Here is a 16,502-nt window from a genome sequence, read left to right as displayed (position 1 = left end):
CCCCCGAAGGGACATGTCCCGAGGGAATGGGGAGGAGAGGCCTCCTCTTCCTGCCCCCCCCCCTTTTACAGAAAAGAGGGGCGACGAGGAATAGTTGGGGGGGAGGGGGGGAAGAGTGAGACGACGCATCCAGCCTGCCGTCCTCTTCTCTCCCCATCCCGTCCATGTGCGCGTCCTTTCCCCCCGCCAGAGACTGGCCCGCGCCCCCCACCCCACAGGGTCCCGCTCCCCCTTCCCCGCGGCCCCCGCAGCCCTCCCGGCGGAGCGCGGGGGAAAGTTTGCCCAAGTCCGACAACAATAGGGACAGCGGCGCTCGCCTCCCCGTCGACCCGGGCCCCACGACGCCCCGGCGAGCTTACCCCCGGCCGAGCCCGGCTCGCACCGCAGCACCGAGGCGGCCAGGAGCCGCAACAGCAGCAGCAGCGGGAGCGGCGGGGCCGCCGCCTCCATGTTGGGCCGCCGCAGCAGCTGCCGGAGCCCACGGAGCGTCTCAGGCAGGCTCCATGCTCGGGGCGCTGCGCTCAGCGGGGAGGGAGGCGGGGAAGAGAGGAGGCGCTGGAGCCGACCCTCCTCCTCCTCACGCCGCCGCCAGGGAGGGGGCTGGGATCCTCCGCTCGCACCCGCAGCCCGGGGAGGAGCCAAGGGCGCACCGTCCCGTTGCAGCGTACCCCACGCGTGAGTACACCTGGTTGGGGAGGGGGGAGGAGGTGGGATTTCGGGGGGGGTGTCTTTATTTTTTTTCTCGTTCCTTCTAGAGCAATTACTATGAAACCAGCCAGGAAGGTCGGAGAAGATGGTTCGCTGCCTGTTCAAAAAGCAACCTTTCTTTGGTGGTTTTAGAAGTTAAGCATGGGGATGCACGCCTCTTTTTCTGTCTCCAGGAAAAAGGGTGGTTGTTTTCTTTCCAGACGGAGGTTCACTTCTGCCGTCCTCCTCCCACCAAAACAATGTTTTATAAGCCACTTTTCTACAAAATATTACTTTTCAAAGAAAGGCACATTCAACAACAATCTTTTGTTGCCCTTTCCCCCCGATAAACATGCCACCTGCTCATATAAATACATTACCACTAGGAAAAGGGGAGAAACTCTGCCCTGTGACGTGAGGCCTTTGCAGTGCAGGGGACAGGCTGCAGAGAGCTGAGCAACACTCAGCTCACACTGAAACATCCTGCACCTTTCGCATGTCAGATACTGTCCCCACCTCCTTAGCAGGGATAAAAAGAAACAGTCTAAGTCAAGAATTGCCATTTGAGTCTCCATTCTCCCTTGTATTGACATCAATTCTATAATAGGAAAAAAAGTTGCTAGATGGCCTTGCATAGAGATGGAAACAAGGGTCTGCCTGGCATCCCCTTATACCATTTTTGCACGTCCCAGAGGAGGAGCTGTAAATCACAAGCAAGTACTTAACAAATGGACGTTAAATTTAATAGTTTCTTTTCATTTCAGAAATGAGTGAGTTTCAGGTTTCCCAGTTGCCATGTACTCATCTGCCTTGCTGTACATGTTACAGCGGCAGCTGAGATTTCTTCTTGGTGCCCCATGGATCCCTGCCCATATCAAATACCAGAATCAAATATTCAGGAATTGTTTTAGATCCCATTGATTACTACATTGCAGACTTCCCCTCAGACTTCCTTTCCTCAGAAGGGGAAAAGGTGTAGTGGTTTGTTTTGTTTTGTTTTTAAAGTCAGTGGTATTCAACTTAGCTAAGAAAGCAGTTTAAAATTTCAAGGAGTTACAAAAGGCTTATAATGCTGACCTTAAGGTTGACCTGCAAAGGGAAATAAAGGTTTCTTCTCTATCTTGCTGCTGCTTTAATGTATAAAGAACATGTATTTTAAAGAAGGGTCATTTTAGATGGCACTTAAAACCTAGAAAAATCTCAACTTTCTGGATGACAGGAAAACCAGAAGTTAGTCTTTCTTGACAGAAGGTCTGTAATAAACTGGAGTGCAAATCTGGGCTGCTTTAAATCATTAATGGCAAAACTTGTGTGAACACCAACTGAATAAGGGTTTTGTTTCAGATCTGTAAAAAAAAAAAAACTGCCTGACACCAGACAAATAACTGGAAGAAAGATTTCTTTGTTGAAGACAGTGATCGGACTTTACTTTTGATGGGTCTGACCTCCTGCATGGTGGAAATTACCCAGTAGTCCTGGTATTGCAGTAACTGGGGATAATTAAAGTCAGAGACAGGAAAAGAACACATGAAACAGTTGCATTTAGAGCAGGCAGTGGGGAACAGTGGTGCGTGGAGACCAATATCCCAAACCCCCATCAGCTTGGGAGAAGAGCAGCACCCATATGCAAAACTGGTATGTGCACCTCCACAGAGAGTGAGGCTGTCCTGTAATGGCATCAATGGCACCACGTGAGTCTCTCTTGCCACCAGGGCAATTGGGTTCCCTGCCCCATCCTCCCCCTCGTCCTAACAAGACCAGGGACCAGTTACTGAGATGACCTACCTATAGCACCAAAGCCAGCATCAAGCCACACGGGGTCGGTGAGTCTGCCACAAGGCTGCTGTAGCGGAGCAGCAACTTCTCTTTCGGCTGGCCACTGCTCCTGCACTTGGTGTCTTGGGGCCCAAGGTCCCATACTAGGATGTAATATGGCTGCTGCTGTCCCTGCTCCAAATGTTGCTTGTTTATCTCCATATCTGACCCTGTCAAACTGCACAGGCAATTTAGGATTGGCAACATTTTATACCAATAGGAAGACACTGGAGAAAAAAGCAGTATTTTATACAAGAAGCTAAAAGAGATAAATTTGATGCTGGCTGACAAAGTGATTCAGACTGAGAGATTTCAAAACAGAACATTTATGGTACCCACCATAAGAAAAGATATTGAGACCAGGTGGATCCACTGGTGACTAATCAGAGCCACATGCCAACCTCACTGTGATGGATGACTATTCACAGGCGTAAATCACAGCATTTCATACCACACTGAAGTTCGTTCTTCGCCATAGCATGGATCTGGTATAAAGGTTCATTTTCAGAGTGGCGTATTCTTGCCTGGTACCACCTTTCCTTCCTGACTAGGTTTACCACAATTAGCGGATTGGGTGATAGACTCAAAGCTAAAACAAAATGAGGAGAGAGCCCAGGCCATGGAGGCAGGCAACTAGGGAAGAGAGTCTTATCAGAATGCATCTTTGGGGCTTTGACCATCACATCTCTGCTAAAAAGACATTAATCATGATCTAAAGTGATGGCAAATCTAGTAGCAGACAGGAACACAGTATTCCTCCAACCCAGAAGATGCCATCTTAAACTCAGTCAATACGTTGCAGAGAAATTTGGAGGAAATTAAAGTTGGGCAACTCTGAAAAGAAGTCTCACCATGTGCTGATAAAGCTGCCTTCCACCTGTTTTCCAGCCCTGCAAGAATTCCTCCAGCAAAACTAGGGGAGGAAAAGCTGTGACATTCCTGAAATGTCTGATATATACATTTCTGTAAGAAAGAAAAAAAAATGTTAAACACCCCACCCCCCACCCCCAAACTTATCAGGATAGCAAAGGAATGGTCCTATCTTTCCTCTTAATGGCAGAAAGAGGGATCCCCTTCCACAATGTTGTATGCTCACAGTGCCCAAGTAGGACTGCAAAAAGAAAGCCAATACCCCATTTCACCTAAGATTTCTTGTATAATTCTGGGCAAGTCACAATCTAGCATTTCCTCGTTTGTCCGACAATAAAAGGAACAGAGGGAATAATTTTCCTAATTTTCATCCTTTCTGTATATAGTGTGAAGGAAGATGCAGCAAGTTTGGGGCCTGGCTGTAGGAAGCAGGAAAGGGAGAAATCCAGACTGTGAGCCTGGCACTCCTCTGCTAAGCTATAAGCAGGCCAGTTCTTGCATTCTGCCATTGCCATCACTGGTGGAGAAAGGAGGGACATGCAGAGACATAGGAGGGAAAACAAAGAGCCCAGCTGTATCTGAGTACCTAGAGACATTCTCCAGGATAACCTAATAATCCCATCACAGCTGGGACACTTGGCTTGACTGAAATGCTCCAAGTGTTTTCTGCATGTTTACTCCTCCTGGGTTTCTCCCTCCTACCCCAGTTTACAGCATCCTTCTCTCTCAGCTGCTAGAGCTATCTGAGTTCCTGTAGAGCTAATATTTAATGACAACTGCAGAAGCCCCTAAACTGAATTTACTGCCTTATAAATGACACCCAGGTTTATTTTATGATGAATATCAGTATCAAGACATGCATCTTTATTCCTCTGGAGCACTGTTTAGTCAAGATGAAGTCACTAGATCCAGATAGGCTGAGGATGTTCTTTGGTGCTGTACAAAGGGAAGGTGAAGTGAAAAGTGAGAAACAAACACAGCATCAAAATTTTTTCCTACTCTATTTCTAAGGCTGTAGGACAAAATCATTTTTATTTCCCAGTGTCTCAAATACACTTCTTCACACTTCCTCTCCCAGCTTCCAGCTAGGAAGCAGTCTCATACTAAATATGAGACAATAACCAGACACAGGTTCCCTCATCTCCTCCAAAACAATAGACACACTAAGGAAAACATATACATACAACAGCCATAATTAAGATTACACCTCCTGAGGAGAAAACTGAAGTAATGTTAGCAAGGGCTGGGTTTGGTCAGGGACTCACCAGGACAAGCTTCAGAAAACCTGAGTTTAGTCTCCATCCATCCATCACAGACTCTATAGACATCACTTGGTCTCACCTCCAGCATCAGGTGCTCATATTTGTCCCATTCAGGTGGTATTTTTACTCTTCCTTTATCTGCCTTGCCCGTTCAGAACATCCTTCTCGGCATAAGCTAGCCCAATAGTGGCCTGAGACTGCATGGGGCTTTTAGGCACTGCTTTCAAAAAGGTGGCTTCTTAAGTGCTAAATAATACTTAATATTTAAAACTAAATCACTGCACTGCCACTCATTAAGCTGCCTGACACAGTGGGAAAGTTACCATCACTACCTCCTTATCCATAGATAAGGCGACAGTAAGACAAATAATACCTTTGTTCAAAGTAATTATTCCCCAAAATATCTCAGCAACCCAACTTTGTCTACATGGCAGTTTTCTTACTCTTCTCTCTCCCCCTTCCCCAGATAAACTCTAACATGAACTGAACAGTTAAACCAGCACAATCTGCCATGCAGATGCAAAGAGGAGCACCTTTTTGAGTTTACATTAAAATCAGTGATCTTTCAGCCTGTTATTTGTATGCTACTTTTAAGACACTCCTAAAAGTAACAATGAAAAACAAGTCAAACTTTGGCATATTTAAAATTTCTATGCAGGACTCTTTATGCTTATTGGGAAAGTGTTAAGGGTTGAAAGGCTTAGAATGCTCAGGGAAAGGTTGTAAGGCCCTGATAACAAGTGAATGTCACACACCTGTCTTGACACGGGCAAGGATGGGCTGATGACAAGGGAGTGTCGACCAAGAACGGAACCTGCGGAGGCAGGATAATGTCTTGTGAGCCAACTCCTCTATTCCTGAAACATGCAGACAAAGACCATCTGTCTTCTGCATGTGCATGTGCCTGTGAAATCTCATCACTCACTTGGTCAGCCCCGAAGTGGGGGACAGTGAGACGCCCAGGACCCCCCAACCCACCAACTCATTTCTAGAACATTTCTGAACATTCCTGAGCATATACTGCACCTGCTCAGTGATGACAGACCCCCGCCTATGGGGCGGGCACATTGGGTTATAAAAAGGGAAAACATAAGTTTTCGACATGCGCCCACCACCTGAGGACTACCACTATGAGCAGAGAACATCGCTGGATCCAAGGGTGGTGATATCTTTTCTCTTTTCCTCCCTTTCTTTCTTTTTTCCTTTCTTTTCCTGTCCACCACTGTCTTTGTCTCTAACTGCATTTTTGGCACATTAGGGTAATATCGTCATAAGTTTTGCTATAGCCATTACCTTTCATAATTTTGCTGAGTTTTAAGTATTGATATAACTTTTGCCAAGCCTCTATCTTTTGTAGTTCTGCTGAGTTTTAAATAAATTTGTGATTTGTTTGAACCTCTAGAGTAATTGTTGCTACTCCTGATTACCACGCAGAGAATTAAAACGTTAACCTCACCCACTGAGTGGGATGGGACAAAGGTTAAGGTTAAATATGAAAGCAAGCTACTCTTTCAGAGCCTAAGCAGCCATACAAAAGAGCACAGGTGCATAATATGTATAACTGGAGAACATTATATATTATATTATATCATATCATATCATATTATGAGAACTTTCCTGCATAGACAGGGCTCCAGTGCCACACCTGGAATTGCAATTTCCAGTGTCACAACCCCATCAAGGTTGGTTATAGCAGTCACAAATAGGACTGGGAGCTCGCAAAAAACCCTGGTTTCATCAAATAGTTATGGTATATTTCAAGGGATGGAAGTGCTGCAAGTAATCTAGGTGGGGCTACAGAAGGAAAAAGACAGAGAATGGCAATCTTTCACCATTTGCCAGTGCTTGAGATTTTCTGCAATACCCAAGGCCCATCTGCCAAGAGCTTCTGCTCCAACAGGGACAACTAGGACGTGCATGCCAGTAACCCAAATACAGAGAAATCTGGAGACATTGCAAGCCAAGGGATCAGAGTGCTAGAGGACAGAGACTTCCTGGCAGAAGTGAGTTTAAGGAGAGAGATGGCTCACACAGGTTTGCAAGAGGAAAATGAATACTAAAAAAAAGCATGAAAAATGTCCCACTGCTATCATTTGAAACAACATTTAAAAGTGTTCTGTGTTAGTGAGATAGCAAGGGTAAAGAGCCTGTTCCCAAAGCCTCCTGCTGGCTAGCAACCTCAGGAACAGAGGGGCTGACACTACTTGAGAAACATGTCACCATAGAAAGTTCTGAAAACATAAAAATAGTTCAGTGGGTTTTTTTGGTGGTGACTCTTGGACTCTGAATGCTCTTCTGGTTACAACTAAACTCCCTGCTACAGCTACCAGAACAGCACTTCCCTGCACTGTACAAGCAAGAGTTTCTCTTTAAAACCGCCATGATAGCTAACTTTGCAAAGCTGCTTGTAAAATTAACTATTCTTGGCACTGGAGCTGCACCTTATGTCTACTTATTAGTCATCAAAGTTCCGTATCAAAGAGATGAAATATTCTGAAGGGGCATGGAAATTCAGTTGCAGAAGAGGGAGAGGATTACCATCTACAGTGTCTCAAAGTAGGAGTCCTCTCCTCAGAGCTCCTTTGCTCTATGTTCCTTGTAAAGGACCATGTTTTATTACAAGCAATGCCAATATTTCTGTGGCAATCTAAAGCAATAGCAAAAATTAAAGAAATCAGCACAGAGATAAGTATTGAAGCAAGACTAAAAAAATCCCTAAGTGAATTATGGAATCATTTGGGTTGGAAGGGACCTTTAAAGGTCATCCAGTCCACCTCCTCTGCAATGAACAGGGAGATCTCCAGCTAGATCAGGTTGCTCAGGGCCCCATTCAGCCAGATGTTGAATGTTTCCAGGGATGGAGCATCTACCACCTCTTTGGCAAACCTGTTCCACCTCCCTCAACCTGCTGGCCACACTTCTTTTTATACAGCCCAGGATGTGGTTGGCCTTTTGGGCCGTGAGCACGCATTGTCAGCTCATGTCCAGCTTTTCATCCACCAAGTCCTCCTCCACAGGGCTGCTCTCAATCTCTTCATCCCCCAGCCTGTATTGATACTGGGGGTTGCCCTGACCCAGGTGCAAGACCTTCCACTTGGCCTCGTTGAACCTCATGAGGTTCATGTGGGCCCACTTCTTGAGCTTGTCCAGGTCCTCTGAATGACATCCTGTCCCTCAAGTGTGTCAACCGCACCACTCAGCTTGGTGTCGTCTGCAAATATGCTGAGGGTGTGCTCGATCCCACTGTCCATTTCACTGTTGAAGATACCAGACAGTACTGGTCCCGATACAGACCCCTGAGCAGCACCACTTGTCACTGATCTCCATGCAAACAAAGACATTGACCACTGCCCTCTGGATGCGAGCATCCAACCAATTCCTCATCTGCCGAACAGTCCATCCGTCAAATCTATATCTCTCAAATTTAGAAAGAAGGATATTGTGAAATACTTTTCTTATAGAGAAATTAAAAAGTTGAACCCAACGAAAAAATATGTTCTGCCTCCTCCTCCTTTCCCCAGACTGCAAGGTCGTCGTCTAGCCTAAGCTGCATCTGCGTAACCAGCAAAGCAGGCCGGTTTGTAAAACAGGGCACTCCCGTTTCTCCATAGCTTGCAGGGACCTGGACGACACAGGAAAAAGGGTAACAGGAGAAGCCTTCTCCAAATGCAGTATTCATCAGACAGAGCTGCCCTTGAGATAGTGAGGATGCAAGAACAGATGCTGGAGAAGTGATGTGATTTAGGGTAGCATCTTTACATACTCCTACACTGCTCCAAGCATCTTGGCGCTGCACAGGAGTTTGGGTACCGAGTAGAGCAAGAAAAGGTTCTTTTGAAGGAAGAATAAACACAATGTTTATTCATATAGCAGCCAAGTCCTGCCTCACTTTTCACCCCAACCAACTGTGCTTGATACGCACACGTAAAACAATAATAATAACCTGTTACAATCTGGGTGGCAGGCCACGCAGCATGCAGCCTTTGTAGTATGATTACTCTTTCAGTGAGCACTTGGGTGTATGGAAGAAACATTGCAAAACACCACGATCTGTTAGCACTAGTACATGCCTGTCATATTAATACCTTAAATGAATGTGTTGGGTTTGCATGGCAAGGTTTTGGTAGCGGGGCGGGGGGGTACAGGGGTGGCTTCTGTGAGAAGCTGCTAGAAGCTTCCCCTGTGTCTGACAGAGCCAATGCCAGCCAGCTCCAAGACGGACCAAGACGGTGGTAGCGCCTCTGTGATGACATATTTAAGAAGGGGAAAAACTGCTGCACGACAGCAATTGCAACCGCAGAGAGGAGTGAGAATATATGAGAGGAACAACTCTGCAGACACCAAGGTCAGTGCAGAAGGAGGGGGAGGAGGTGCTCCAGGCATTGGAGCAGATTCCCCTGCAGCCCATGGAGGATGATGGTGGAGCAGATATCCACCTGCAGGCTGTGGAGGACCCCACGCCAGAGCAGGTGGATGCCCAAAGGAGGCTGTGACCCCGTGGGAAGCCCACACTGCAGCAGGCTCCTGGCAGGACCCGTGGCCCTGTGGGGGACCCACGCTGGAGCAGTCTGGTCCTGAAGGACTGCACCCCATGGAAGGGACCCACGCTGGAGCAGTTCGTGAAGAACTGCAGCCCGTTAGAAGGACTCACGTTGGAGAAGTTCATGGAGGACTGTCTCCCGTGAGAGGGACCCCAGGCTGGAGCAGGGGAAGAGTGTGAGGAGTCCTCCCCCTGAGGCGGATTCTACCTGCTATCTGCTTGCTGACAGCACTGGGAGTGGTTCTTGCTGCGATTATACTGTGTACTCCTGTTGGCTGCCAAAGAAAGTAGAAGGAAGTTAAGGGAGGGAAAAAGAGGAAGGTCACCTGTGGGGGAACATTGCAGACAGGTATAACTGGAGAAAAAAAAGTGTCCTGATAAAGTTCCCTACAAGGTTTATGTATTAATAGACATTAGTACACACACAAATTTATTGCATTTAACATTCTCTTGAACAGTATCTTGTCAGCACTTTGTAATGTATAAGAATATATAAATATGCCTATACTGAGTTTGCAAAGTAGCAAATCAGATGGCTGAAACTGCTTGTACAGACAAATGAAGTTATTTTTATGGTGGTGCAACACAGTGAAGTGTGCCTGAAAGTCCGGAAAAGAGAACAACAACCTGTAGATGGCAGCATTGGTGAGCATCACTAGTGAAACTGCAGCTTCATGTAGCCGAGCTAACACCTACGATTTTATAGGAAGTTTTTGTAGCACCTTTCATTGTGGAAACCACTTTTTTCATCATTAATTTACTTTTCATGATTTGTGCTTTTTAAATAATTAGTATTTTCTCTGTGATCCCTGTTGGACAAAGCACATTGGCCTAGCAGCAACAGCTCTCTGAACAAAATCAGAACTATTTCAGCAGCTCATGGGAACTCAGTGGTAACAGACACACTGCAATGGGCACTATCTAGCTATAATAAGGATCGCTGCTATTCCTGGAAATCATAACTCACAAGAAGTTAGTAGTCTAGTGAAGGCAAAACCTGAAGTCCTATTGGTCTGTCAACACTCTTTAAAGAGTGCACATTTTCTTTTGCAGGGAGTCCAAGATTAATTATAAAATGAAAAAAAAACCCAAAACCTTTTGGTCATACAGAACTACAAAACCTGTTCTTACTTTAGAGTCAGTTTCAGTTTCAAACTCCTGTGTGCCAGCAGATGGCTGTTGAATTTATGTTGCAAACACCATGGGGGAACTGATCAAATTGGGTTGTATCGACAGTAATAAGCAAACACAATGCTATTTCTGTGAGTTTTTCTACCCTATAGTCATTAATTTTTACAAACTGCTTTTTGGGCTGGATTTTCTGCTCCTAGCATCTGTTGAGTTCTTCACACAGTTTGCACCTTACAAACCTCTAGTGTCCAGAAGAGAAGCTGAAAGGCTTGATCAGGGCTCTCATCCTGCTGGGGGACTTCAACCACCCTGACATCTGCTGAAAAGTAGCACAGCAAGCTGTAGGCAATCCAGAAGACTGTTGGAGTGCATTGAGGATAACTTCTTAAACCAGGTAGTAGCCCTACCAGAGGGGATGCATTACTGGACCGGTTAGTCATCAACACAAGTGATACTATTTCTACATCTTCCAACCCTACAGTACTTGACTTGGTGATGCTTTTAATGGTGGAGCTTTGTCATTGTGGTGGGTTGGCTCTGGCTGGAGACCAGATGCCCACCAAAGCTGCTGTATCACTGCCCTCCTCAACTAAGCAGGAGAGAGAAAAAATATAATGAAAGGCTTGTGGGTTGAGGTAAGGACAGGGAGATTATTCAGCAATTACCGTCATGGGCAAAACAGACTTGACTTGGGGAAAAATAGTTTAATTTATTACCAATTAAATCAGAGTAGGGTAATGAGAAATAAAAACTAAATCTTAACCTTCCTCTCATCCCCCTGCTTTCCAGGCTCAACTTCACTCCTGATTTCTCTCCCTCCTCCCCCCCAGCAGCACAGGGGGACGGAGAATGGGGGTTGTGGTCAGTTCATCACACATTGTTTCTGCTGCTCCTTCTGCCTCAGGGGGAGGACTCCTCACACTCTTCCCCTGCTCCAGCCTGGGGTCCCTCTCACGGGAGACAGTCCTCCATGAACTTCTCCAACGTGAGTCCTTCTAACGGGCTGCAGTTCTTCACGAACTGCTCCAGCGTGGGTCCCTTCCATGGGGTGCAGTCCTTCAGGACCAGACTGCTCCAGCGTGGGTCCCCCACAGGGCCACGGGTCCTGCCAGGAGCCTGCTGCAGTGTGGGCTTCCCACGGGGTCACAGCCTCCTTTGGGCATCCACCTGCTCTGGCGTGGGGTCCTCCACAGCCTGCAGGTGGATATCTGCTCCACCATCATCCTCCATGGGCTGCAGGGGAATCTGCTCCAATGCCTGGAGCACCTCCTCCCCCTCCTTCTGCACTGACCTTGGTGTCTGCAGAGTTGTTCCTCTCATATATTCTCACTCCTCTCTGCGGTTGCAATTGCTGTCGTGCAGCAGTTTTTCCCCTTCTTAAATATGTCATCACAGAGGCGCTACCACCGTCTTGGTCCGTCTTGGAGCTGGCTGGCATTGGCTCTGTCAGACACAGGGGAAGCTTCTAGCAGCTTCTCACAGAAGCCACCCCTGTACCCCCCCGCCCCGCTACCAAAACCTTGCCATGCAAACCCAACACATTCATTTAAGGTATTAATATGACAGGCATGTACTAGTGCTAACAGATCGTGGTGTTTTGCAATGTTTCTTCCATACACCCAAGTGCTCACTGAAAGAGTAATCATACTACAAAGGCTGCATGCTGCGTGGCCTGCCACCCAGATTGTAACAGGTTATTATTATTGTTTTACGTGTGCGTATCAAGCACAGTTGGTTGGGGTGAAAAGTGAGGCAGGACTTGGCTGCTATATGAATAAACATTGTGTTTATTCTTCCTTCAAAAGAACCTTTTCTTGCTCTACTCGGTACCCAAACTCCTGTGCAGCGCCAAGATGCTTGGAGCAGTGTAGGAGTATGTAAAGATGCTACCCTAAATCACATCACTTCTCCAGCATCCGTTCTTGCATCCTCACTATCTCAAGGGCAGCTCTGTCTGATGAATACTGCATTTGGAGAAGGCTTCTCCTGTTACCCTTTTTCCTGTGTCGTCCAGGTCCCTGCAAGCTATGGAGAAACGGGAGTGCCCTGTTTTACAAACCGGCCTGCTTTGCTGGTTACGCAGATGCAGCTTAGGCTAGACGACGACCTTGCAGTCTGGGGAAAGGAGGAGGAGGCAGAACATATTTTTTCGTTGGGTTCAACTTTTTAATTTCTCTATAAGAAAAGTATTTCACAATATCCTTCTTTCTAAATTTGAGAGATATAGATTTGACGGATGGACTGTTCGGCAGATGAGGAATTGGTTGGATGCTCGCATCCAGAGGGCAGTGGTCAATGTCTTTGTTTGCATGGAGATCAGTGACAAGTGGTGCTGCTCAGGGGTCTGTATCGGGACCAGTACTGTCTGGTATCTTCAACAGTGAAATGGACAGTGGGATCGAGCACACCCTCAGCATATTTGCAGACGACACCAAGCTGAGTGGTGCGGTTGACACACTTGAGGGACAGGATGTCATTCAGAGGACCTGGACAAGCTCAAGAAGTGGGCCCACATGAACCTCATGAGGTTCAACGAGGCCAAGTGGAAGGTCTTGCACCTGGGTCAGGGCAACCCCCAGTATCAATACAGGCTGGGGGATGAAGAGATTGAGAGCAGCCCTGTGGAGGAGGACTTGGTGGATGAAAAGCTGGACATGAGCTGACAATGCGTGCTCACGGCCCAAAAGGCCAACCACATCCTGGGCTGTATAAAAAGAAGTGTGGCCAGCAGGTTGAGGGAGGTGATTCTGCCCCTCCGCTCTCATGATACCCCACCTGGAGCACTGTGTTCAGCTCTGGAGTCCTCAGTACAAGAAAGACATGGACCTGATGGAGCTTGTCCAGAGGAGGGTACAAAAATGATCAGAGGGCTTGAACACCTCTCCTATGAGGACAGGCTGAGAGAGTTGGGGTTGTTCAGCCTGGAGATTGTGGGAAAAGATATAAAAATTACAAGCAACAATATACATACGTATAGAGATAAAAATCAGAGAGGCCACGGCAGAAAGTAAAATACAAGTAGCACAGAGAAAAAACATTAAATCTTGCATTGGTATAATATTAGTAAAAGAAAAACAAGTGAGGAACAGATCTATTAAGAGATAGTGAAAGCTCTTATTAGATATCACCAAGCAGGCAGCGTTTAATAAATTTTTTGCTTTGGTGTCTATTAGAAAATCATAGTGGATCAGACAATCAACAGAATTAACATCAGCAATATCAGGGATAACATCAGGCTAGAATTCAGAAAGCACAGAATAGATAAACTACATAGTTTTTAGTTGGATTAAATTAATCCAGGAAAATTTAGAAGAACCCTCAGAGCCATCAGCAGCAGTATCTGATAGCTTGTGCAGGACTAGCATTTTTCCAGAAGAGTTGTAAAGACAGTGTCCATCTTTCAAAAGGGGAAAAGGGGGAGTCAGAATTATGACTTGCTTCATTTAACTTCAATTCCAAGAAAAAAACAAAACTAACAAACCATTTGGGAGCACCTACAGGGTAATCGGGAGGTAGGTAACATCCAACCCACATCTGGTACAAACAGATTCACTGAAGCATGTTTAAAGTTCTTTTTATGACAAAGACCTTGTAGAGAGACAAGGTGTCCTGGTCTTCGGCTAAGATAGAGTTAATTTTCACAAGAAGCTGGGAGGGGACACAGCCAGGACAGCTGACCCAAACTAGCCAAAGGGGCACTGCATACCATATGACGTCATGCTCAGGCAGGGGAAAGGGGGTAAGCTGGCCAGGGAGGAGTCACCACTGCTCAGGAACAGGCTGGGCATCAGGTTCTGGGCAGTGAGCAAACTGCATTATGTATCACTCGCTTTGTATATTTTTTCATTAGTATTGCTGTTGTTATTTTCCTCTTCCTTTGCTGTCCTATTAAACTGTCCTTATCCCAACCCATGAATTTTACCTTTTTCTTCCGATTCTCCTCTCTGTCCCACCAGGGGGGCAGGAGTAAGCGAGCAGCCATGTGGTACTTAGTTGCTGGCTGGGGCTAAACCACGACACAAGGCAAGGACAAGGAACCACATATGCTGACTCTGCTGATGGCTTTAACACTGTTTCATGTGACCCTGGCAAAAACAAACTATGAAAAATATGGTCTGGATTAAAATATTAGAGTAACTGCAATATTCATCGTAAAACTGCATCAGTATCTGCAATATTTATCGGGATTGGCAGTCTAAAGGAGGAGAGGTGAGAACAGTATTAGCTTCTGTAAAGCAAAAAGAAATAACCTACCTTCCATCCCCTTGGTAAACAGCACAAGTAGTTCAGGGATCAAATCACAGCAAGAGGGGGCTCCAGGTTAGATATAAGGAAAAACATAACAATGATATGGATAGCTGAAATAGATACTAAAGGAGACTGAGGAATCAGCCCTGCCAGAGGTTCTAGGTTGTCAGATAAGACAAACACCTCTCAGATTTATTGTACACAGTCAGTTCTGTCCTGAGACTGGGGCATGGGGCAGCTGGCCTCTTGAGGTACCCTTTTCTCCCTTGTTTACCTTAATCTTAACACTTTTTTACAAAAGAATTACATTAGTTTTCTAGGATGTCCAGTAGTATAGAGAAGTAAACCAGTGCTAATGAACAGAAGTACAAATTGACCAGCTTCTCTCTCTCTTGCCCAGGCTGAAAATACTAAAATATTCACCAAGAAAAAAAAAATTAAAATAAGTAGGTAAGGTTGTTGAACTGTCTGTTGAACCTGACTTTTGTAATATCAGACATCACTAAAAAACAAACCCAATATCAACAAATAATGCAATCTCTTAAAAAGTCCTGTTATAGAAAAAGAAGTTTTCAGTGATTTCAGAAACTCTCTCTTTCATTTAGAGGACAGTAGAGATTCAAGGGAGGAAGGAGAGGGGGTGAGAAAAAATAAGACTCCTCAAACTTACCTTCCCATAATTTCTTTCCTCTATTTCTGTGAATGATCTGGAAGTCCAACACATCTTTCTCTCTTGTAGGCACCCCAGAATAGCCACACACAGGCATTCAACCGATGACCAGAGAGCCTCCCTTCTCCTCTCCCGAGTGACCTAGGTCTTGCCAGAAGTGACCTCCTGCTGCTTTTTCCCCCTCCAGCTCTCAAGACTCCTCTCACCTGATGCATCCAGGACTCTGAGAGAGAGCAAGATTTGCAGTGCCTGACCTAGGGTTCTCCATGCCCCATAGATCTCCCCAGCACTTCTTTTTCTGTGATGGATCTTCTACCCCCTGCAAGTAATCCCATGCTTTTTCATGCAACCTCTTGAATGATTCATCATACTCCCCCATCTGAGCAGTTCTTAAGCCTTCTTTCCTATTTAAAAGGATTTCTACTTATATTACCATGTTGCCCTGATCCATCATCACTGCTATAACTTTGCAAATACATTCCAATACTTTCTATAGTTTTGGATTTTTCTCCCCATTTGCTATGTAAGCCTTGGAAAAAATCAGCAGATGTCAACATTAGCTGCCATGAAGGCAATAACCTAGACAAGGCATAGCTTTTTGGCATTTTTAATCATCCTTGTGAATAAACTCTCTCCACACAAGGGAGGGAGAAGCCACAAGGTTAGGAACGGCTCTGTCATGCTCCAAAGGGCTGGTGTTGCTCTATGTGTTCATGAGGTGAGAGGGTGTCCATCTAGGCATGGCACACACTCTTCCCCTGTGATTTCAGGCTTCCCATCTCCCAAAGCTGTTCATTATATGTACACTACGTCTTCTCTCCTTCCCTCCACAGCTACTCTTCAAACCCTATCCAACTGGCCTCAGCAGGACAGCGTCCAATGCTGCCTGGAATCACACATGTCTAATTGTGGATTTGTACCCAGCTTGGACAGGAGGCAAGTTTGGGCCAATGCCTAAACCAGTAAGACCTCCCAGTGTGCCTTGCAGGAAGGCTGTTCTGGGAAATGTCAGGGAGGTCCTGCTAGCCACATAATGTTTGTGTAATGGCAGAGCTGACACCAGCAGGTCTGGATAGGCAGGGAATGAAAATAGAGTCAGCATCACCTAATGAATAGGGCACGGTCTGAGAGTCTGGAGACTTGTATTCCAGTTGTATTCTCAGTTCAGCAGCTGATCTGCTGAATAACTTTTCCATGTGCTTTGGTTTTCCCACCTATAAAAGGGTGGGAATTAATCTTGCTTTCCTCTGAAATGCACACTACATAACAGCTACACACT

At 46.0% G+C, this 16,502-nt stretch overlaps 1 protein-coding gene across 5 annotated transcripts in view; it reads right to left on the bottom strand.

Annotated features, from left to right (window-relative positions):
• Positions 1 to 16,502, bottom strand: part of LRP5 (LDL receptor related protein 5) — a 254,917-nt gene that overhangs the window by 182,944 nt on the left and 55,471 nt on the right. Inside the window, exon 1 of one of the 5 annotated variants that reach the window (XM_054826768.1) lies at positions 360 to 583. The exons of the other annotated variants lie outside the window; for them this stretch is intronic. Within the exon in view, the coding sequence (XP_054682743.1) occupies positions 360 to 450 (91 nt within the window). The 5' untranslated portion in view covers positions 451 to 583. Of the gene's footprint in view, positions 1 to 359; positions 584 to 16,502 lie in introns of those variants that run through there. 5 annotated transcript variants of the gene reach the window in all.

Source organism: Grus americana, chromosome 5, assembly GCF_028858705.1.
Source record: "Grus americana isolate bGruAme1 chromosome 5, bGruAme1.mat, whole genome shotgun sequence".
NCBI classification, from domain to species: domain Eukaryota; kingdom Metazoa; phylum Chordata; class Aves; order Gruiformes; family Gruidae; genus Grus; species Grus americana.
The sequence above is the reverse complement of the archived record's forward strand: the minus strand, read 5'-3'. Positions and strand labels throughout refer to the sequence as shown.